Source organism: Labeo rohita, chromosome 23 (genome assembly GCF_022985175.1).
Source record: "Labeo rohita strain BAU-BD-2019 chromosome 23, IGBB_LRoh.1.0, whole genome shotgun sequence".
NCBI lineage: Eukaryota > Metazoa > Chordata > Actinopteri > Cypriniformes > Cyprinidae > Labeo > Labeo rohita.
In genome coordinates, this window is record NC_066891.1 from 10,608,493 (window position 1) to 10,631,865 (window position 23,373).

Genomic DNA, 23,373 nt, shown 5'->3' on the forward strand with positions numbered 1-23,373 from the left:
ACAGTACATTAACGTTATGTGTGGTTGTGAAAGTTGTGATATTATTCTAGTGTACTGAACCATGAATAGCTCCCCAGCTCTTCTCTAGCGCTGTATCAGTGTATATTTGGCACCTCTGGTGTGTTTTTGGGTTACACGTGGGTGTGGGGAGGCCAGCGAGCAGGTGGTCAGGATGATGTGAGAGCTGGGCAGCTGTAAATTTAGGCCCTGGCCTGATCCGGGCCTCCGCTTTCAACAGCCACACAGGAAAAGCAATATCCTCAAGAGACTCGAGCAGAGTTTCTACACCACAAACATGCACATATACTTGTTCAAATGCTAGTATGCTACCCAAAATGTTCATTTTTTTACTTTATTTTCTCACCCGCACCAACACACACACACACACACAGTGGGGGAGCATCTGTTAGGGCTTGAGTTGGAAAGTGTTTCCATCAGTGTGAAGCCCTGGGGGACTGACAGCTCTCTACAAAACACCTCGCTTAAAGATCTCAAATGTACCCTCAAAAACAGTCAACACACCCATATGAACAAATAGAATGTGTATCTAATGTGTGTGTGATGGTGTGTGTTGGCATTCAGGGAAAGCATTCCTAAGATAGCCTGAGAGAATACAGTTGGTGGCATTTGCATATTCGCCTACTACAGACCATGATAAAGAGTTAATGGGTCATTGCAGATTCTCTCCATTCATATTCAGGCTTTTATCATTTCTTTCCTATGCGACGAGTCACACAGCCATTTGAATACTATAAAATTGTAGTTATCTCACGGCAGCAAGTGTTTGAGTAAATACTGAGTACCGCACTTGGCGAGATGGTTCAGTGGTCTATGGAAAATGGCTGCCTTTATTTATGTGGTGTGTGGTGTTTGGTTCTTCACAAGAGAATTGAGGTCAAAATTATCCGCTATATTTACAGTGGCCTCAAAAAGTAATTAGATACGCGCTGGCTTAAGTAGGCCACACTTAAAAATGTATGTATATATATATATATATATATATATATATATATATGTGCGTGCGTGTGTGTGTGTGTGTATATACATAATAAAAGTATAATTATAATAATAATAATTTTTATTTTTACATAAAAGTATTAATTTTTTAGATAAATGCTGTTCTTCTGAACATTCTATTCATTAAAGAAACCTGAAGAAATTCTACTCAGCTGTTTTCAACATAATAATAATAATAATAATAAATGTTTTTTTGAGCAGCAAATCAGAATATTAGAATGATTTCTGAAGGATCATGTGACTGGAGTAATGATGCTAAAACGTCAGATTTGAAATCAGAAATAAATTACATTTTATAATATATTCAAATAGAAAAGTTATTTTAAATAGTAAAAATATTTCAAAATGTTACCGTTTTTACTGATCAAATAAATGCAGGCTTGGTCAGCATATGGGACTTCTTTTAAAAAACATTTAAAAATCTTACTGTTCAAAAACTTTTGACTGGTTGTGTATGCTTGTAATTTGTATTTATTTTATTATTTTTTTGCAGACTTCCTCCACTAAAAAGTCTTCAAATACATTTCAGAGCCACTGTATACCATTTTATCAAAATAAATTGCTTAAATAATAAAATCAATTGCTATTCTAGGGTTATATGATATGGCATCAAATGCAGACAGTAGTCATCTGTGCATCTTTTCAAACACAATGGTTTTAGCAAAGTTTTCAAAGTGGAAAAGAAACCATTAAACCAGAGATATTTTTTCCAAAACACACTTTATTTACAAGGCAGTTATAAAAGTTGTATAAAAAACGTATGAAAAGTTCATAATCAGTGTAAAAAAAAGTGTTTGTACTTGAAGCTAATACAAAAAGGCAGCAAATAACAAAAACGTTATTGCTAAATGCTTTTGATTGGACACTGCAATCTTAGTATCAGAGGCTGATTGTAATATCAAAAACAAGCCGACTAGGTATAAAAGCAACAATCATTTCAGTGTTTCAAAAACTAGAAATACCAATGTAAATCTGATTACAAATTGACATACAAAAGTGTTTATGAAAACATGATCAAGAAATGTTTCGTCGTCTCAAAGGCAAATCTGTGAGCATTTAAACCCTTGATTTGAAAACGCTTGGTAAACCTTGTTTAGCGAATACAAAAACTGGAAAACAACAAACACTTTTTTGTTCTGTTGAAATCTCTGCATAGTTGATCTAGAACCTGAAATAGTGCTAATACAGCGAAAGACTGACGTTTGTGGTTTCGATCTCGAACGCTTTTGAAATGGCAACACTACTAGACCTTTGTACACTAGATATATCACACATGAATTTTCAAACTTGGCAAAGTCGTTTTTAGGCATCGGGCATGGTTTGTTATGGCCAGAAATACATAGCAGTGGCATTAGGCATTTGGTTGAAATACAGACGAGTTCTGCAAGGGCAGTTCTGACGCAGTTCGGACACCCACCGATACGGAGTACAAATCTTGTCTAGTTTCGGATGTATGATTCTGATAATGCTAGGAGGACACACACTCCTTACAATTAACACACATTTAGCGATTAAGAAGTGAGCAATACTGGGGTCAAACACTGGCAAAGGCGCCCACCGTAGTTAATTATTATTCTTAATACAAAATAATAATAAATTACTGCAAATTGTTCCTTATATTAAAATCCATAAAATTAAAACCCACATAGAGAATTCATTTCCCATATATAATACAAAATATATAATACAATATTATTAAATCGAAATTAAAAAAGGTAGAAAAGCTCAACGTGAAAAAATGTCTTTGGTTGCTTGAATCAAACGACGGCACAGCTTAAACATTGGCGACTAACATCGACTGTGCAGTCTACAAAATGGCTTTTAGCCTCTCCCAAATAATGTACCACAAGTGTAGGAGTGTTCCTCTTTTACTTCTTTTCAGAATGATTGTCTTCTTTCACTCTTCTTCCCTTTCTATATTTGTCTCGCTCTCATTCAACTACATAACCAGTGCTCGCGAAGAATAATTGCTGAGGTATTTGTGCGCAGCTTCGGAGGGCATCGTCTGCTCTTCCGTCTTCCCACAAAGCACCTGTTCCCATGTGCTCAACTGCTGAGAGAGAGAGAAAAGAAGAGAGGAAGTAAAGATGGAGAGAAGAAGTAGAAAACGTCAAAGATGAAGGTGATTGGTCAGGTTTTGCATAGCCTGCACTTCTGTGTCCAATAAATCATAACTTCACAACTTTATGGTACAATTCAGCACCTGGAGTCATAAAGTCGATATGTGCTACTACAAAATAAGCTATAAAGTTTCACCAACCAGCAACCACACATAATATATACATAGTTAGCCAAAACATTTAATTCATTATCATCAAACATTTACATTTGGATGCTTTGTGTTGGTCAAAAGTTACATATAAGGGCATCATGATAGATATGCTACCTGCAGAGGGCTTCCGACGGGTCTGCGGGGCAGCTGGGCGGCTTTGTGTCCATCCTCAGTTTTCTCTGCGTTCGGAAGCATCAGCACAGAGCTAGTCAACAGATCCTGTAGATCCCAAAGAAAACAGTCGTCAAATATAAACATACTGAGAAACGACATTTACCGTTTATGTATACAAACAATACTCACAGGCATGTCGTGGGCGGAGCCACTGGAAGGAAACAACTGGGTGTGGAGATCTTGCCCCTCCCACTGCAGACAAGCTGACTCCACCTATAGATCCGAATCCATAATAATTATTATTAACTACTTCTAAATACTCCATGTGTGAATATAATATCTAATGTATGATTCACACGCACGCTCCTACACAGACGAGTTTGACTGCGTACTGATATTACTAACAAATTCAAATAGCAACGTACAGACAAGGAGCTTTTACATTTCAGTGATTTGAATATCACGTTGAGACGTATTCAAATGAAGGGGCCCGCGCTAGCCCGAACTGACCTCCTGTTTGATCTTCTTTAGGGGGGGCTGGTCCAGGTGCACGCCCCCAACGCTGATCTCACACTCCTGAGGCTCCTGTTTGATAGTACCAACCACTCCAGAGTCCAGGGGAGGACTGTGGGCCTGAAACCAGAATAGAGTGTTGAATAAAATATTACAAACTAGCATTGCACAATATGCAGTAATTGTATCGGTTACTGGACGACATATTAAAAAATAAAAAGTTTTATTTAACTTATTGGATAATATTGGATATAAATTATATATGTGACCCTGGACCACAAAATCAGTCTTAGGTCGCACGGGTGTATTTGTAGCAATAGCCAGAAATACTATTGGTCAAAATGATCGATTTTTCTTTTATGCCAAAAATCATGTTCCATGAAAATATTTTGTAAATTTCCTACCATAAATATATCAAGATTTAATTTTTAATTAGTCATCTGGACAACTTTAAAGGCGATTTTCTCAATATTTTTTTTTTTTGCACCCTCAGATTACAGATTTTCAAATAGTTGTATCTGCTAAATATTATCCTATCCTAACAAATCATACACCAATGTAAAGCGTATTTATTCAGGTTTCAGATTATGTAAATCTAAAAAATTATCCCTTATGACTGGTTTTGTGGTCCAGGTCACATATATCATAAAATGTACTTAATATAAATAAGAAAATAAATAAATTTTAGCAAATCTAAAAAATAAACATTTTTGTGCTGTACAATAATGTTGTGATGTTGAAACTGATATATAAAATTTAAAATGGTTAATTTTAGTTTTTAGTATTTTATTTTTAATTTTACATTAAATAGTATGGAATACTATTATTATACTAGTATTTTAAATCAGCCATAGCATTAAATATAATAAAAATATAATAAATATATATATATAATAATACAAATATATAGATAAATATATAAATAATATAAAAATACACTATATTTTATTTTATTATATTTTATTAAATACATAATTTATGAGTTTGCCTAATATATGTGTGTGTACTGTGTGTAATTATTATGTATATATAAATACAAACACATTAATGTATATATTTAAGAAATATTTACAAGTATATGTATTTATTATAATTTTTAATATATTTTATATTATATATAAATGAAAATGAATTTGCATTAAATTGTGTGTATTTATATATACATAATAATTACACCCACATTTATTAGGCAAACTCAGACTTTTATTTTGTATGCGATTAATCACGACAGCCCTATTATTTATGTAATTTAGTTACTTACCCTCTTTAATGGTCCGTATTTGGTGTCTTGCATTGTCAGTGTGGATTTGAATGGAGTGGGTGTGCGAGGAGAGCACTCCATGATGGAACGCCTCAGGTTTGGGGTCCTGAACCTGAAACGAACGCATACATGTACGTGAGTATCTCATTAGGATCACATTAATTTCATTAAGTCTTAATCATTTAATATAACTTGTGATTTTGTTTCATATGTGTATGGGAAACAGACAGATGCAGAGAATACTGGATTGGACACTTACAGCTCATTTTCCTTCTGAGGCCGAAGAGCAAGGTCCTGCTGCAGTGCTTTCTGGGAGCAGACAGGCGAGGGCGTGACAGGTAAGTTTTGACTGTCTGAATCTGGGCTCACTGATGCATTAAAGAACTGCAACAGAGGAAAACAAGACAATCAGATTTTGAACTGAAAACCACATACTCAATATTCAGAGGTGTAGGAGGACATCTAAATGGGGTCAAAATCAGCATAAATTTAATTTCAAAAACAGTTTCACATGTGAGTAACAATGCTGTCTCTAGGTGAAAAGCATTAAGATAGCATGATGTTATGACACTGTATGATCAGAGCAACACTGCAAATATTTGCTAAGCATAAAACTATGAAGTGCAACATAAATGTCAGAGGAAATTAAAAAGTGATTGCATGCATAAAAATGCACATCAGTAACAGTGTTCATTAAAAATTTCTTTCAATTTCCTCCTGGGTAGTGAAGAAAACAACAACATTCGTGCATATCATGCACAATCTTAAACTGAAACCAAACAATTATGAAGTGTTTGGCATCATTCTGAAACTAATTTACTAATAGCAACCAATCATAAGACAAACAAAATCAATGGTGCCACTGATTAAATACTCATTATGAAGAGATAAAATGAGTTAGGGCGTCATAAAAGTGTAGCACTAAGAGCTCATCTAATATCTTTTCCTCAGCATACACTTTATGACCTTAAAAACACTCACAGGCCCTATAAATGTTTGTTATGTTTGGTGATGTGACATTTAGATGAATCCTACGCACTAATGCAGACTGATTTGTATTAGTGTGAGATTGATTTATGTTCCTCAGAGTTATTGGGTGAATGATTAATTATGGGAATCGAGCGGTTTCAGGCTACCTGTGAGGGAGAAAAAGGCAGATGTCTGCTGGCTGAATGTTTGGGTGTAGAGCAAAGAAATGTAAGGCCACTGCTGTCATCGCTGTGGGTGGCCAAACCCTGATTGGATTGAGCCTCCATTTTACGAAACCTCCTATCGGAGTGTATGTTAGCCCAGATAGACGGGGCCTGAGGAGACGAGATCACGTGAGGACAGCGAGGTTGACAGGTAGCTAAACGCTGGCTATCAGCTAACCATTCCTTTTAGGATACTTTCACGGTCTCTTACCGAATCAATAGCTTCCATGAACTCTGGTAAAGCGGAGCTGGCGTCATTGTTTGGGCTGTTTGTGTTGCCATGGGCGCTTTCTTCTGGAAGGCATCCCTGTTCTAGGGATGGAGCCGGGACGGAAACCACCACACCGACCGAGCTGTCCGTCAAAGAGCCTCGGTTCCATCCACCGTAGCCGCTCATGGAGATCTGTGAAAAAGATTCAAAGGAGCTCTGTGGGTACAGGACAGAAATGAAGCAAAATAAAGAGAGGGATGCATGCAGGAAGAACTGTCAGAAAGAAAGGGAACTTGTCGAGTTGAATGATGTGAAGTGTTGGGAGGGGGTTCGGAGTTGCACAAGGAGTTAAACAGAGCTTGTGGTGTGATAAGGCACAATTGCATCATTTAGCCAAGCAGTTAGAATGTGAAATAGACCCCCAGATGCTTCCTCCAATTAATCACACACACACACAAACTCATACACACACACACACACTTACTGGTAGTGCCTGCTGTCCCTTCAGCTCATTTTCTGTTGACATCAAGAGCATCTCAATTTCCTTCACCCTCTTTTCTTTCTCGGGGTCCTCTTCGCTGTAGTGTCTCTATATCACAAATGATGGTACAAAGTGAGCAAAACTATAATAAAATCTATAATAAAATCTATACCTCGATTTTATTTTGCCATAGTTGTGATATTGAACTGAATGCGATCAGATCAAAAAATAATATAAAAACAATATGTCGTATTGTTCACCGGATTCACAGAAAAACAATTATACTGCACCAGTGTGGTTAGATTTACAAAGAAATTAGATGATTCTTTTTATGATTTAGTCAAAAAACCCTCTCTCTCTATATATATAAATATATAATAGTGCTGTCAAACGATAAATCGCAATTAATCGCATCCAGAATAAAAGTTCTTGTTTATATAATATATGTGTGTGTACTGTGTATATTTATTATGTATATATAAACACACACGCATGTATATATTTAACAAAAATGCTATATTTGTTTTTTTTTTATTTATTTATATTTATTTTGGATTCGATTAATCACGATTAATCGTTTGACAGGACTACTATAGATATATAATTACTGCTGTCAAACGATTAATCGGGATTAATCACATCCAGAATAAAGGTTTTTGTTTTCATAATATATATGCGTGTACTGTGTATATTTATTATGTATATGTAAACACACATGCATGTATATATTTAACAAAAATGCTGTATATATATATGTTTTTTTTTTAATATTTATTTTATTTTGGACGTGATTAATCGTGATTAATAGTTTGGCAGGACTAAATATATATATGGCTGCTGAAAAAAAAAACGAAACAAAACAAAACCAAAAAGAAAAATATATATATATATATAGATTTTTTTTTTTTTTTTATTATTATTATTATTTTTTCCCAGCAGCCATTAGGGCTTCTTTGATACATTTTTGGGGGATTTTTTGATGAATATAAGGGTTGTCATTTGTGTCATTTGCTTTTCCGTTACCTGGATAGCAGCAGTGCCATGTTGAGGAATGTTCATGATGTTCAACTGAACAGCAAGTGGAAATGGCACCTGTACACAAGAAAAAAAAGGGTATCGAAACACTGTTTTATAACTTTAACTCTATGGCTAGCAATACCATTATTTCAATAGTAAACATTTGTGCGATAAGGTTACTCGTACCCGTTGTGAGTCAGACAGTAGTGAGTAGTACGGATACTGATTGCTCATAGAAGAGGCAGGCATGGATGTATTGGTCGGTGTCTGATTGTAGTTCAGAAGGTGAGATTTAGCGAAGTTGTTGTTTAGCGGAGTGGGGCTGACTTTAGCGGCATGCTGCAGGTAGCCTTCCTGCTCAACTTTCCGCCGCATAGTGGAGTTCCAGTGGTTCTTTATGGCATTGTCGGTTCTGATGAATTTAAGAATGTAATATTAGATTGACGTTATCACATATGAATACATATAGTGTAGCCTCCAAGTAATGTTTCTTTACCTTCCCGGAAGTAGCTTGGCAATCTCAGCCCATCGGTTTCCAAGTTTCTCATGCGCCTGGTAGATGATCTGATCTTCCTCCTCAGTCCAGGAGGTCTTCTTCACCTCAGGGTTCAAGTGATTGTGCCAGCGCTCTCTACATTGCTTCCCAATTCGCCCTTTCAAGTGCTTCGCAATGACAGACCAACGTTTGGGGCCGTATTTCTGAACCAACTCGATCACCTGAAACATAGAGATAAAGAGTTAGAGGTCAGAAGTGCGGGAAAAGAAAAAGGAGGTTAGAATTGAAAGAGGGGTGTTAAACAGCCCAGCACAAACCCAGAGAGAAAGGGAACTAACATTGCATAAGTGTTTTAGGATTGCACACAGATACAGATAGTGGTATTATTCTGAATATCTGCAGAATACACCTGCTAATGACTTCTGCTGGGTCATAAAAACGACGATAAATAGAGAAACACCTGGTCCTGCCAGTTAATCATTACAACACAACACTCACTTAATGGATCTTTATTTTCCCCCTTAACTTTCTCCTGGTTGTATGCGGATTAGTTGGTTTTGTAACTGCAATCCTGTGGCTGTGTTTTGGTTATCTGAGGTAACATATTGGTTGTGGTATGAATATTGTGTGTCAAACTGTAGATGTCTTACCCGTTGGTCTTCTTCTTTAGTCCATGGTCCCTTGATAAGTTCAGGGTTGAGGACTTTCTGCCAGCGATGCTGGCATTGAACATCTGTGCGATTCTGTGACACACACACACACACAATTACAGTTAGCTAACAGAGAATGGAAACTAATTTTGGGTTGTCAATGCGGTGTGGATTTTGAATTAAAGTAAATTGTTGTGTTTAATACAATTTTAGTGTTATGCACGTGAGATCCCAGGTGTTTCGGAAACCCCACAGAGTGAATCAGAAATGAAACAACTTTAGTTTCTAATTCTTGTTCATGTTTTAAGATTGACGCTAAGAAATCTATATCTAAAAGTAGTGTCTGTGTGCATGTGTACTGTGTGTTTTTGTGCCTGAGAATTTGTATGTGAACATATGTTTCTACCTGAGTGCACATTTGTGTGTGTGTGTGTGTGTGTGTGTGTGTTTGTACATCCGTGTGTGCATGCAGGTGCACAGTGGATTCTGAAACCCTGCCATATCTCCCCCCCACTTGACTCTGTTCCAAACTAGGCCAACCAATGAGGAATACCCAATTATGCAAAATTCTCCAAAACGTGCACACACTTCGACAGTACCTGATCCTTTGGCTATTCACATGCAAATGCACATATATAAAACACCACACCTAACATAACCTAACTTAACCCCCTAAAGCCTAAATACACAAGCCACATATGTGGATGCACACTTAAACAATCATAGACACAAACACACACACTCACAGGCAGAAAGCTGGCAATGACTTTCCAGTCTTCAGAGCCATGATGCTCTACCAGCCTCTTCAACTTCTCATCCTGAAAAAAAACAATGCCGTAGCGTTGAATACATAATAAAATGCATTGGTAAACAATACATGACAAATAAGGGGTTATCGTCTAAAATAAATGCAAATACAGTAGGTAAATTTGTTAATACACAGGATACAACATCAAAGAAAAGTAACTAAAACATTATTACAAAAATGTCAAGAAAGTCCAAGAATTAGGCAAAAATTTAAAACTTGGTAGGTGCAAGACCCACCTTATATAATAGTTGTGCTAAAAATAGATATATAATATAATGTTTTAAGATATTTTTTATTTTGTTTTCTTTTAATGCATGTTTAATATATATAATTAATTTGTGAGTATTCATTTGTAACAATAATATTTTTTTAAGTATGACCAGAGGGTTAAATTTAAACAAATACCTCCTCACGGGTCCAGCGTGTCTTGCCGAGGTGGCGTTTTCCTGTCTTGGCATGAGGACCATCGTAGTCATGATCGTAAATCTCCACATCATCATCATCCTCGTCGCTACTGTAAACACTGGAGGGGAGAAAATTATAGATTGTGAGATAAAGAGAGCAGAGTAGTAAGGGGGTGGGGATAAATAGTGAAACAGCAAAAGCAAACACAAAGGATGAGGAAAAAAGCAATAAGGGAGTGGGGGACAGTAGCAGATCCTCATGAACATGTTAGATACATGTTGCTGACATATGTGAAAAAAACAACAAAAAAAAAAAAACACCCTTTCACCCCCATACGTCTATCACGCGTTATAGAAAAATTAAGCGATAACACAGTCAACACAAAACTAGAGTTGATGAACCAGTACAGCCGGCAGGTTAGGGTGCAGGGGGGACACGCTCAGAGAAACCTGTTCTGATGTTTTTGGTTTCCACAGAAACAAGCGAGCGTGTGCGTGGACTGGCACTGTTTCGTGATAGAAATCGTGTTCAGACCTGCACAGGTTCTGTCAAAACCATCTCACCTGGCCGGCTCTCGACCAATCAGGATGGAGCACAGGCAGACATGGAGAACAATGTTCTCCTGGCTTTTGTGCCACAGGTGTATGCGTGTTTATGTACTTTTAAACCTCACGTTTATTCTTAAAGGCAGCGCTTAAAACTAAAGATTAAGGTTATTGCTCACCGCCTCGACTATAAGTATTTAACTGGAAATGTAAAAGTCAAAACGCACCTAGTTCACTGAAATAAAACAAACATGTAGTCAAATAGATACAGTTTCATTTTAGCGAGCACTGAGGGTTGACTAACTGTAACGTTACGTGTGAATTTAAATATTTGTCAAAATAGTCCAACTGTGGCTTAGAGGATTTTTTTAACATCAGTATGAGTTTGTCATGATCTAACGCCTCATTTTGTAACCTACTGTCTGTGTTTATTATAAAAGCACATGCTTATGAAGTGCATGATAGCTCTACAGTATGAAACACAAACTTAAAGAGAGTGTGCATGCAAAAAATGAGCATTTCTTAAAATAGAAATATTACGCAGGATGACAGCCGTTGTCACCATTCACTTTCATTGTATGAAAAAAGGATGCAGTAAAAGTAAAGAGTGACCGAGCTGTCAGATTTTCCCTAAATCTTCTTTTTTCGTCCGACGCTAAAACGAAAGTCCTTTCAGTTTGAAACAACATGAGGCTGACTAAATGATGACATGTCTGTTAATTTTTGTGTGAACTATCCCTTTAAGACTATAATACTTGTTATTCCAAATCCGACAACTGTAAGGCGGATTTAGAAAACTCAGTCAATATAATCCATCCGGCTTACTTATAATCTTAAAAATTAATCCACACGTTATAACGCTGAACTACTTCCATGAAAAAACTCGTGAACAGTTAAAAAAAACTAACACGCGAACATGCCGAGATGTTTCTGCAGTCGCCCGCTATTTTTTTCAAGCACACTAAGTTACGTCGCCGCTTACATTGTAACTCCCGTCCATTGTTTCTGAATCATAACGAGTGTGTATTTTATGGGGAAGTACCGAATCTCACAGTAACCTGTCCAGCACGGTGAGTGACTGAAAATTTAAATGAACGCGAGTGCGAGACCACCGCGCTGGAGAGAGCGGGGAGCGCACATGCCATCCACCTGTTCACAGCTCCGCGGCTCAACTATTGCGCGGAGAGATGGGTGCGTTTGTCAAAATGCAACTAAATACAAGCGCTGCACTTCTAAGCATGCATTTAGTATATGTAATGAAGCCAGCACGAGATGTCTAGTCCTGTGTCTAAATGCCCGCATGTGGCTGTGGAGCGCAGACTCGTAATAAAAAGGAAATACATGCGCTCATCAAAGTTCTCATCAAAATGCGTAACTCTTAAAACTCACCTGTGTCTGTGCCGCCTCGCCATCCCGCTGTTCAAGAGTGATTCAAGTGATGATGAGTGCGCTTGGCTCAAGTGTTCTGAAGTGGAGTGCTGTCAGCTCCTCTTCGAGGAGGAAGTGCCGATATTAAGCTCTCTACGGAGTGTGCGATATTGTAAACAGATCCATCAGACAAAGCTAGGGCTGTCTCTCCCTCCCGCTAAATTTGGCGCCTCGGGTTGTGCGCATGCGCACATCCGCTCTACTATTCAGATATCAGAGCGCCTTTTGAGGGAGAGGTCCGCGCTAATCGTTCACTGTTGTTCTTTTGGAACAATTATATTGTGTTTTTCGAGGTAAAAACACGGGGAGGGGTGGCAGCGGGCTTCTTCGAGGACAATGTGGACTCGGAGTGGGAGTGAAAGTTTGGCAAACAGGGGGAAACAGAGCGTGAGGGGTCCGGGCATCCTCTGCGGTACTGAGGCTGTGCTGTAGCGAGTGATGGAATCGCAAAGAAATTTCGCGATTCCTTTGGTTCGCGAATCCTGTTTGATTTTCTTGAATATGAAACACTGTGGAAAATCATGTTGATTAAAAATAAATTTCTTATTTTATTTGACGAATGATAAGATCGTTTGCGAGTGTATCATACATACATTTAACACAATTCTTTCAAAACGTGTTCCATGCAAACCTAAATATTTACCAGACATTTTAGAAACACCGTGAATGCAAATCTGTCAATGATGGTAACTGTATTTCAAATAAAAATACTGAAAAACCTGATCACATTTTATTAAAACAACAACCAGCCATTAACTTTGATTAATTTGATTTAATTGACTGATGAAACTGATTGACTTAAGTCTCAGGAGCCTTTACGATGCTTTATATTTCTAGAGGGATACGAGGATAACTGATTCAGCGTTTTTGAATCACTAAAAAGATTCGACTCTTAAGAGTCATTTATTTAAGAATTCGACTGCAGAAAACATTCAGAGAACATTTAAGTAATGACAGAGTAGTACATGTTTTAGAACCATCACAACGTGTTTAGTAATGTATTTTTTAGTAATGTACTTAGTAATGACTGTTTTATTAATGTATTTTATGACAGAGTAATTTAGCATTCTAGTAAAGATGAATGAATAAATGTTTCAGAACCATCACATCATTCGATTGCGGTACTTTTTAAAGTTGCCAATCTTAAGATGCAGGTGTTCAGTTATGGAAAGCCAATTACTCCATTACCCAGAAACGAACTTAATAGGGGCTCCGTATGTTTTTGATTCACTAAAACGAACCGAGTCATAAAAGTCATAAATGTTTCGAAATGTGAATTCTGCAGTAATATCAGTGCAGTAAACACTGAGAGAATAATGACAGAGTATTTTAGTAAAGATGACCGAATAGGCTACATGTTTAGGAACCATCACATCATTTGATTGAGGTACTTTTTTAAAGTTCCCAATCCTAAAATGCAGGTGTTCAGTAATGGAAAGTCAATTACCTAGTTACCCAGAAACGAACTTCATAGCGGCGCGGTATGATTTTGATTCACTAAAACGAACCGAGTCATACGAGTCGGTTCACAATTGGACCGAACCGTCTCCGAATGTTGCAGAAAACACTGAGAGAATGTTTAAGAAATATATTGTAGTAACAGAGTAGTTTAGATGAACGAATAGCTTATATGTTTTAAAACCATCACATCATTTGATTGCGGTACTTTTAAAAGTTCCCAAATTCGAAATGTGGATTCTGCAGTAATATAAGTGCAGAAAACTCTGAGAGAATATTTTAGTAATGAAAGAGTATTTTAGAAAAATGAACGAATACATGTTTTGGAACCATCACATCATTCGATTTAAGTACTTTTTAAAGTTCCAGATCCTAAAATGCAGGTGTTCAGTTATGGAAAACCAATTACCCAATTACCCAGAAACGAACTTCATAGGGCGCCTTATGTTTTTGATTCACTAAAACGAACCGACTCATAAGATTCGGTTCAGAATGGGACCGTCTCCGTATGTTTCGAAATGTGGATTCAGTAATATTAGTGAGAAAACACTGAGAGAATATTTTGGTAATGTATTTTAGTAATGACAGAGTATTTTAGTATGAATAGTTTCAGAACCATCACATCATTCGATTGCGGTACTTTTTAAAGTATCCTATGATGCAGGTGTTCTGGAAAGCCAGTTACTCAGAAAACATAATGATGTTTTATTCGTTCGAAATGCGATGTTCTGTTGTTTCCTTTGAATGAAACAGATTTTTTCCACTTCTCTCGCCTTCCTCGGCTTAGAACAGTTTCGCTTTTCCTTTTCCAGAAATGTACCACCTCTGGGTTGTAAATAATTTCATTTGTGTCAGGTTACACAATACATATGGCACATTTTGTTACTGAAAGTCACGGTCAGGTTATTTGTCTGGATGGAAAAGTAGCGCAGCTTGTTTAAGTTCTCCGACATGTCCAACCTGTTGCCATGTGATAGTCTGCGTAATTGCATAATCATCGAGGAGGTAACCAGCAAACTCACTCTGTCACACACTCTTGAGGGCTGTGGTCTGTATATTTTGTTTTACAGGTCGTCTGTTCATTGCGCTCACTTGGTTGACATATTGTGACCGTCGCTTATCATATCGGTCAGCGCGAACCATTGTTTCTGACCACTGACGCTCACGTGCTCAGCAGAGCTCGTAGCTCGTGAACGCGCCCCTGTTGTGTCTGCGCGCCTGCCGAGTGCGCTCATCCATCCATTCCATTGCAGAACAAGGAGGGGTTATTGCGGGGGTGCTTTATTAAAAGAGAAAACACTTACACAGGCGCCATTTTATTTTAATAGTCTACTTCCCTATGAGGTAACAGGCGATTTATGACAAGATTACACAACGTATCCCAAACTAAAATGTGTCACTATTTGATGTGGTGGCATACAGTAATAGCCACACATAAAATGTATGGATTGCATTCCTTAGATAACCTAATATCAAGTTCAGAGAATCTAAAACTACATTCAATTTTCAGAAAACTAAATTCCAAAAACTGAGTATTATTAAGAGTTCAAGCCAGCGATTTCCACGTAAAACTGATCGTGCAGACCGGAGGAAACTTGGAGGGATGGTAGTAAAGTTACTCACACCGCCTACAACGTGACCTAGGCTCGCCCGGCTACAATCGGCCTGACGGGGGCGCTACAGCGATCAAAATGCGTTCACACTAGCAGCGACTTCTGTCCTGGCGACAAGGTTGCTAGTGGGCGTTCTTACTGCTGGTTGCCTTGACAGCAAATCAGGTTTCTTGCCGCTAAATTCAAACATTCTGGACACGCCCATCAGGCGTAAAGCCCCGTTCAAGCCCGTTCACACTACAAGCGACAGGCAGCGACAAAGCGACACGATCCCATTCATTTCAGTGGAGAGCTACAGCTACAGCGACGTTGGCGACCGAATGGGGCGTGTCCAGCGATGCGACAAAGTTCGAAATCCCTCAACTTTATGCAAATGATGAGCGACTTTCGGGAGCGACAGCCAATAGGAAAGAAGACGGTAGAGCTCACATGATCGTTCTCCTCTCAGCCATAGATAAACATACGCAATGGAAAAATATAGGCTATGCTTCTCATTCGTTTTTGTTTGTATGTACAGATTTAATTTATATTTATATTATATTTAGTGTTTTGCCTCCAAAATGTTTGTATTTAGCAGAAAGAAACCTGATTCGCTGTCAAAGCAACCAGTAGTGAGAACGCCCACTAGCAACCTCGTCGCAAGCCACTGAAGTTGCTGCTAGTGTGAACGCAGCATCAGCTTGAGTTCTTACATAAGTGTGCCAAGTTTGGCAAAGATATTTCATTGTGTTAAGAAGTTACAGGGATTTTCTAAAAGTGGCCTGCCCCCTTCGAACGTTTTGCCGTCCCTTTGTTACGGGGAGTCAAAAGTTAAACTTTTTAAAAATATTTGATATTCACTCTCCAGAGAATATTTCTGCACTGGTTTGGTTCTGATCGGACAAAAAATCTAGGACTAGTTCGCAAAAGTAGGTTTTGCAAAATGCGAAATACCCGGAAATCGAACCGGTGTGCGTTTTGTCCGGAATGAACCAAGGATTCCATCAACATAAGACATTCGAGCCTACGACTAATGCTGCGTTCACACTAGCTTTGTTGGTGCCTGTCGCTTGTAGTGTGAACGGGGCTTTCGGCGCAGGCTCAAATGTCTTATGTTGTTGGAATCCTTGGCTCATGCCGGACAAAACGCACACCGATTCGATCGTGAGCAAAATTTTCGGGTATTTCGCATTTTGCAAAACCTACTTTTGCGAACTAGTCCTAGATTTTTCGTCTGATCAGAACCAAACCAGTGCAGAAACATTCTCTAGAGAGTGAATATCAATAATTATCCAACTTAACTTTTGACTCCCCGTGACAAAGGGACGGCAAAACGTTTGAAGGGGGCAGGCCACTTTTAGTAAAATCCCTGTAACTTCTTAACACAATGAAATATCTTTGCCAAACTTGGCACACTTATGTAAGAACTCAAGCTGAGGTCAAAGGAAAAAAATCACATAGATTGGCCACTTCTATAAGAGGGAAAAAAATCATAAAATGGCTATAACTAGGCAACCATTTGGCCTATCAACATAAAAGGTGTCACAAGTGTCTATGGGGACATTTGCATATCTCAAAAAATTGTCAGAAGGGGCCTGTCCACATATACCTAAAAGCCATGAAAACTCAAAATTTCACAAAACCCACTGAGCACATGCGACAGGTGATTCTAAACAAGGATGCAAAGTTTCAGGGAGATCGGACCACAGCTGGCACTATAACAGTCATAAATGTTACAAAAACATCATATTTCACCTAGATTTGACAAAAATGCTTTTTTAATAATTGATTTAGGTGGTTATAGGTTTGCTAAATAATATATAATGTTTTTTTCCTTATGTGCTTAAATTTCTAAAGCACTTAAGCCCCGGTAATCGCTGCTTGCTCATTTGTAAGGTCCTATGACATCATGAGGTTTCTGAGTTAATTGCAACAACTAACTGGATGATTCATCACTCTCTCTAACCCTTTTGCCCCCCACTCAAATGCATGTCTGAGGTATGTCTAGAAACATCAAATGCACAAGGAGAATCACTTAATGTAAGTGCATCTGCATGATGATGCTAAAGTGCACAGTTTTCCATTGCAGCATGTTTGTGACCTCAGAATAAATGTGAGTCAATCTGGAAACAGACACCACATACAGACTACAGACTTAATGATGTGTGAGACTGACCTGCGTTTAAGGCCTAAATAAAAAGATAAATGTTATTTCTGTCCCCCTACTTTCCTCCACCATGGCACCCAGCCACCGACACAACCTGTGGGTAACACTTTTTAGGAGGATGCAGTGAATGAAACATCCCCCACTACACACACACCACACCGGAGGTGAATCATGGGTCAATCAAATGTTTATGTCCTGTTTTGTTTTCTACTAGTTGCTAGTTTATTCAGTCAACAATAGCAGGAAAACACAAAGTAACTATGCATATATGTCATGCATTGAATCTTTTTTTACAATGCACCCAAATGACAATTGACAACTAGTTAATGTTTTTGCAAACTGGTGGCTGATTCATATGAATTTGTGCACATTCATATTTTCCTTTCAATTTGTTTATGCTCCACTGATGGTCAAGTTTAGGGGTGGTTCATGTTTATTTTTTATTTTTATACAACTCTCATGGCAGTTCGTATCTAGTTTACATTTTCCCGAATTTATAGCTAATTTATATGACTTCACACATCTCATTCCTACATTTTCGTATAACGATTAGATTTAGGGGTGGACCTCCATGCTTACTTTTTTCCCATAAAAAATTACATTGTACAAATTAATATGAAATCACCACCCCACGAAAAAGTTGAGATTGGGCTGCTTTTTTTGCACATGGAAAGAACCCCTCCCACCCATCTCTACGCAACCCACTCTGTAGACTTGATATATCTGGGTCACTCTAAGAAAGCATGAAGCATCTGTATATCTGCAGTGCTGAGTTTGTTTTTAAGCTAAATTTAGACATGCACTCAAAGTTTTAAATGTCATGCAGATGTGAATGAAACCTGTTTAGGACAAACAGTATGAGATTAGTGACTGTGGTTAAATCTCTCTCATTATGTCTCTGTACCAGTACTTGCTGTACAGAACAACTAATTCATACATTATAAGTATTCCTGACTTGTAAGACATTCGATGTAATCAAATTAATTTACTGTTGGCCAGAACTAGACAATACATACAGGGAACTGAGCTGATTTTCCTCACCAGTTTTAGGGTCATTGTAAAGTACTAAAACTGAAAGATCAAGATCCTAAAAAATCTGATACAGCAGAGAGGAGGAGGAAGATTGAAGGTGATTTCCAGGAGTAGGTTTTGCAGCTGCTGAGTCTTGTGTTCTAAGGACAGATAAACCTTACAGGGGATTTTTCTCCTCTTGGGCAGCTGTATGGAGGTCAAAAGATCAATTAAGCACATGACAATATGACAATAAGTGAAACATATACACATTGTACCTACCTATATTTGGAAAACCCATTGTAAGTGGTTCCCCAACTGTCAAAATTCATCTCATCATAAATTTATTTTGACAGGCTACACAATGTCACACGTGTCAGTGTTTTAATTCATGCTTGACTTATAAAGGCTAAATAATTCACACTGTAGAACAAAAAGTTAACTTTGTCTCTATATTTTCTGATACACAAAATTAAAATGTACAAAATTTACCATGTTAACTATAATATCCGCTTAAATCCTAGTTTTTAATCTCGAATCTCCTTTTAGAAGCTTTCACATTTCTATTTACTTTTACAGACCGCGTATTTTCTCACTGCGCATGCGCGTCTGTCCTGTTTCTGATGGCCGTAAACATGGCGGCGGTGGAGTGAGTCGCATGCCTAAACTTTACACTGACAATTGATTTCTTGCCTCGCGTACTTTGTTTACGTGAAAGAACGCCGTCGAACTAAAAATGTCCCGTCACAGGAATGTCCGAGGTTATAACTACGACGAAGGTATATTGAGGAAATATGATATTTAACCGCTTGTATGTAAAGAGGCCTGTATGATTGCTAGTTAGCTGGTTTATTTATGCAGTGTTCACTGCTGCAGATTATGACAGACTGCTGTCGTGTCACTATTTCAGATGGTAACAGCTGTACTGGGAACCTGACAACAAGTTCTGTGATTTTAAACTTAAATAGTATTATCTAGTAGTAGTAAACACAGCCAACACTTACATTACATCTTGCTTTTGTATCGTTTTATATTTTGGTGAGCACAAATCAGTTTTTTAGCTTATATAAGTCAAACTAACATGTGGCTTATTTTTCTTGTCAGTATTCATACGTTTACTCTATTTTAACCCTGTATTTGTGCCTTTTGACAGTCTGTTTTGTTTATAACTCTTGTTGCATTGCTTCAGGTGGAGAGGCTGACTAAGCAAAGCTTTTTTGGCCCCATCAATGCTTTTCCGTTTGTTGATGCAGCAGGGTTGCTTTAACTAACTAGGAATATAACAGAATTGTCTCTCGTTCTTTCTTGTTCATAGACTTTGAGGATGATGACATGTACGGGCAGTCGGTGGAAGATGACTACTGCATATCTCCTGCCACTGGTTTGTGTTTAGTATTAAATAAATGTATAAATCCGGTGTTATGAGGATGTCAGTCATTTAGATCAGTCATAAACCCCAATTTTAAAACATTCCTAATGTAATATATATTTTTGGATTGAAGATTGTTTATTTAATTATCACCTGCATGACCCTGTACCACAGAACCAGTTGTAAGTAGCACGGGTATATTTGTAGCAATAGCCAACAATACATTCTATGGGTCAAAATGATCCTTTATGCTAAAAATCTTTTGGGTATTAAGTAAAGATTATGTTCCATGAAAATATTTGTACATTTTTTACTGTAGCTATATCTTAATTTTTGATGAGTAATATGCATTAAGAACTTTTTTTTTTTTGCAACTTCAGATTCTAGATTTTCAAATAGTTGTATCTCGGCCAAGTATTGTCCTAACAAACAATACATCAATGGAAAGCTTATTTATTTAGCTTTCAGATGATGTATAAATCTTAATGTCAAAAAACTGACCCTTATGACTGGTTTTGTGGTCCACGGTCACTTCATTTTGGCCATATTTGCTTGATTACATTGATAAAAAGATTTGGTTTGAACCCAGTAACCTATGAATTTCACTGGCTTGTATGACACATTGCAGTGCCTTTTATCAAAAAATTTGTCTAAAAAACCCCCCAAAAATCCCATATTCATTTACATATTGAATAAATAACTGTGTATAGTAATGATGTTAAGTTTTGTCTGTTAAGGAGATGTTTGTGGATTCATGTTTTTCGTAGCCGCACAGTTTATCTACTCGCGTCAAGACTCAAGGCAAGCTCGACATGTAGAGACCCTGGAAGAGGCAGAATATGAGGAGGAGGAAGAAGAGATGCCAACCTCTCCCACCATCACAAGTACACTAGACCCACTACAGCAAGGTACACTCTGACTTTATGGGTTAAGATGGTCACTTAGTTGGCTAGCTGGCTAGTAAGTCTGTGTAGGGTTTTTTTTTTTTTTTTAGCTTTAATACTTTTAATAGTAAATCCTTAAAGGGCTTAAATATACAGATGTAACTTCTCAAAGAGGATTTTAGAGGGCAGCCTAGAAGTCTGTGGCTACTGTAGACTTTCAGAATGATGTTTATGTAAAGTTTATAGCCATCAAGATAATATTTTGTACAGTGTACTGTGTTCCTGTTATTTTATTTAATTTGTTAATCTCTTTTTTGTTGCTGTAAGATTTATGTTCTTCTTTTATGCCCTGTTTTATTTTGTTTTTGGTGGAAAAAAGGCAAAATAGTTATCAGTTTCCCTGTTAAACTCAATGGATTGGTAAGACTAAATCAACTTAACCAGCTTCCATAAGACAGGTTAATCAACTAGTTGTTCAGACAACCCTAAAACTAACAGATTTTTTTAAGCATATGTACACTGCCATCCATGGTTGGTACAATTTTAAAAATATTTTTGAAAGAAGGCTTTTAATGCTCACAAAGGCTGCATTTATTTTAATAAAAAGTACAGTAAAACAGTAAAATAGTTAAATATTGTTACAATTTAATTTCTGTGATGGCAAAACTTAATTTTCAGCAGACATGACTCCAGTCTTCAATGTCACATAATCCTCAAAAATCATTCTAATATGCTGATTTGGTGCTCAAGAAACATTCCTTATTATCAATGTTATTAAAAACCGTTGTGGTACATTTTTGAAATTTTTTTGATGAATAAAAAGTTTAAAAGAACAGCGTCTTATCTTACTGACCCCAAAAACCTTTGAATGGTAGTGTAGTTTTTATAAAGTAAACTGTGACATACTATACCCAAAAAATTCTTCATACAATGGACTACCAGTAAAATTGGTAAAAATGTGGGACCAAAAATTATGAAGACACTTTGACCTGACCATGTTTTGCTGAAGTGTTTTTCCTTTAGTTGCAAATTCCACCTTTTTACACCACAGACTGAACAAAATTAAGCATCGTTTGGACATGACCTAAATTGGTATTATCTAATTGTTTACTTAAATTTAACAGCTGACAGCTATTCAACCTAATTCATTATATACCTTTCTATCAAAGTTATCTGACATTATCAAGATGAATTTGTTCTGACACAGACTCTGAGTTCTTATCATATTTTATTACCATTTTCTAAACTATAGCAAATAAACCGTGATAATCTATTGGGAATATTTTGTGTATGTTTTTATCAGTTCTTATTTTCCTGTTTGTTCGTTTGTTTGTGAACAGGTCGCTTGTATTCCTGTTTGGATCAGATGAGAGCTGTGCTTGGAGATTCAATTCCAGACTCCACACTGACTCAGGCAGCTCTGAAATATGACTGTGACCCTCACAGAGCTCTTGATTTTATCCTAACTGAGGAGAACACCAATACACACACCCCTCCAGCCAGAACTAACCCACATCCCGAGCCTATCACCACAGCTGCACCACAGAAAGGTACACACACACACACACGCCCTTCCACCCAAAACCAATACACATCACCAAAAAAAAAACCCTACACACCCTTATAGCCATTAGTTACCCAGAATACATCAATGTTACTTCCACTTAAAAATGTGTCCTATTAAGTATTTCAATCTAAAATGAAAATGAAAACCACTCCAACAAGACCACAGATGGAAATAAAAAAACACCCAACAAAGTGGGCATGAGGTCTCAGGGGAAAGTGCTAAATTCCAGGGTTTTTCCAAAACTGGGGAGAACCTAAAATCTTGGAGGCTATAAATAAATAATAATGCATTAATTTTGTATTTTTTTTTTTTACATAATCAATCCTTTTTACTAGTAACTATTAAAGTAATGCATTACTTTTCAATTTACAATGAAATACCTGAGTTACTTTTTCAAATATATTCAAATAAAATTTTGTGTTTTTACATAAGGGCCTTTACAGTTGCCAAAAATATAACTTTGGGTTTTCTGTTAATAAAAATAAATAAGCAGGCCCTGCTCAGGTGACAAAAAGTAATCCAAAAGTAATGTAATGCATTACTTTCCACTAAAATTAACTAAGTAATACAGTATCGTTTTAATGAAGTAACGCAATATTGTAATGCATTGCTTTTAAAAATAACTTTCCCCAACACTGTCTGTAACTAAAGTTCAGTGTTGGTTATGATATGATATTTATATGTTTATAAATACTATTATACTGTTTTATATATATATATATATATATATATACACACATAAATACTAATAAAAAGATCACTAAGAAGACTAATACAAATATTTATTTATAGAGTACTTTCTTCTTTAACTTATAATTATAAAAAATAAAAATGTAACACAAATTTTTCTCTGTGCTTCAACTGATGTTTTTTTTAGCTTTTAATCGTTGATGTGCTTAATTTTACATTGTATA

General features: G+C 37.0%; 2 protein-coding genes across 5 annotated transcripts in view; one reads left to right on the top strand and one right to left on the bottom strand.

Annotated features, from left to right (window-relative positions):
* Positions 1-1,972: 1,972 nt before the first annotated feature.
* myb (v-myb avian myeloblastosis viral oncogene homolog) lies at positions 1,973-12,539 on the bottom strand. Of its 3 annotated transcripts, none has more exons than XM_051097164.1 (16): positions 12,373-12,539; positions 10,439-10,556; positions 9,972-10,043; positions 9,226-9,318; positions 8,576-8,796; positions 8,266-8,491; positions 8,086-8,154; positions 7,066-7,170; positions 6,582-6,773; positions 6,314-6,481; positions 5,437-5,561; positions 5,178-5,289; positions 3,914-4,036; positions 3,593-3,676; positions 3,404-3,508; positions 1,973-3,067 (listed from the first exon to the last, which is right to left on the bottom strand). In XM_051097164.1, exons 1-16 carry the CDS (start codon positions 12,393-12,395, stop codon positions 2,957-2,959), a joined length of 1,947 nt encoding a protein of 648 aa, XP_050953121.1. In that variant the 5' UTR covers positions 12,396-12,539; the 3' UTR covers positions 1,973-2,956. The 3 variants fall into 3 exon arrangements, with proteins under 3 accessions (XP_050953121.1, XP_050953120.1, XP_050953122.1); XM_051097163.1 differs by having other exon boundaries at positions 1,973-3,070; XM_051097165.1 differs by lacking the exon at positions 6,314-6,481 and having other exon boundaries at positions 1,973-3,070; positions 12,373-12,537.
* A 6,716-nt stretch (positions 12,540-19,255) lies between these two features.
* hbs1l (HBS1-like translational GTPase) overlaps positions 19,256-23,373 on the top strand; it is a 30,856-nt gene continuing 26,738 nt past the window's right edge. For both annotated transcript variants that reach the window (XM_051095909.1, XM_051095910.1), the window contains exons 1-4: positions 19,256-19,418; positions 19,955-20,020; positions 20,776-20,916; positions 22,233-22,442. In XM_051095909.1, the coding sequence (XP_050951866.1) occupies positions 19,376-19,418; positions 19,955-20,020; positions 20,776-20,916; positions 22,233-22,442 (460 nt within the window). In that variant the 5' untranslated portion in view covers positions 19,256-19,375. The remainder of the gene's footprint in view (positions 19,419-19,954; positions 20,021-20,775; positions 20,917-22,232; positions 22,443-23,373) is intronic.

Bases quoted from the DNA above. Each gene is read 5' to 3' on its own strand.
- myb (XM_051097163.1), bottom strand. From the start codon at position 12,395: ATGGCGAGGCGGCACAGACACAG. The intron at 5,562-6,313 runs GTAGCCTGAAAC...CCTCTGTTGCAG, and splicing joins TGCCTTTTTCTCCCTCACAG to TTCTTTAATGCATCAGTGAG. The intron at 5,290-5,436 runs GTAAGTGTCCAA...CGTTCGTTTCAG, and splicing joins CCTCAGAAGGAAAATGAGCT to GTTCAGGACCCCAAACCTGA.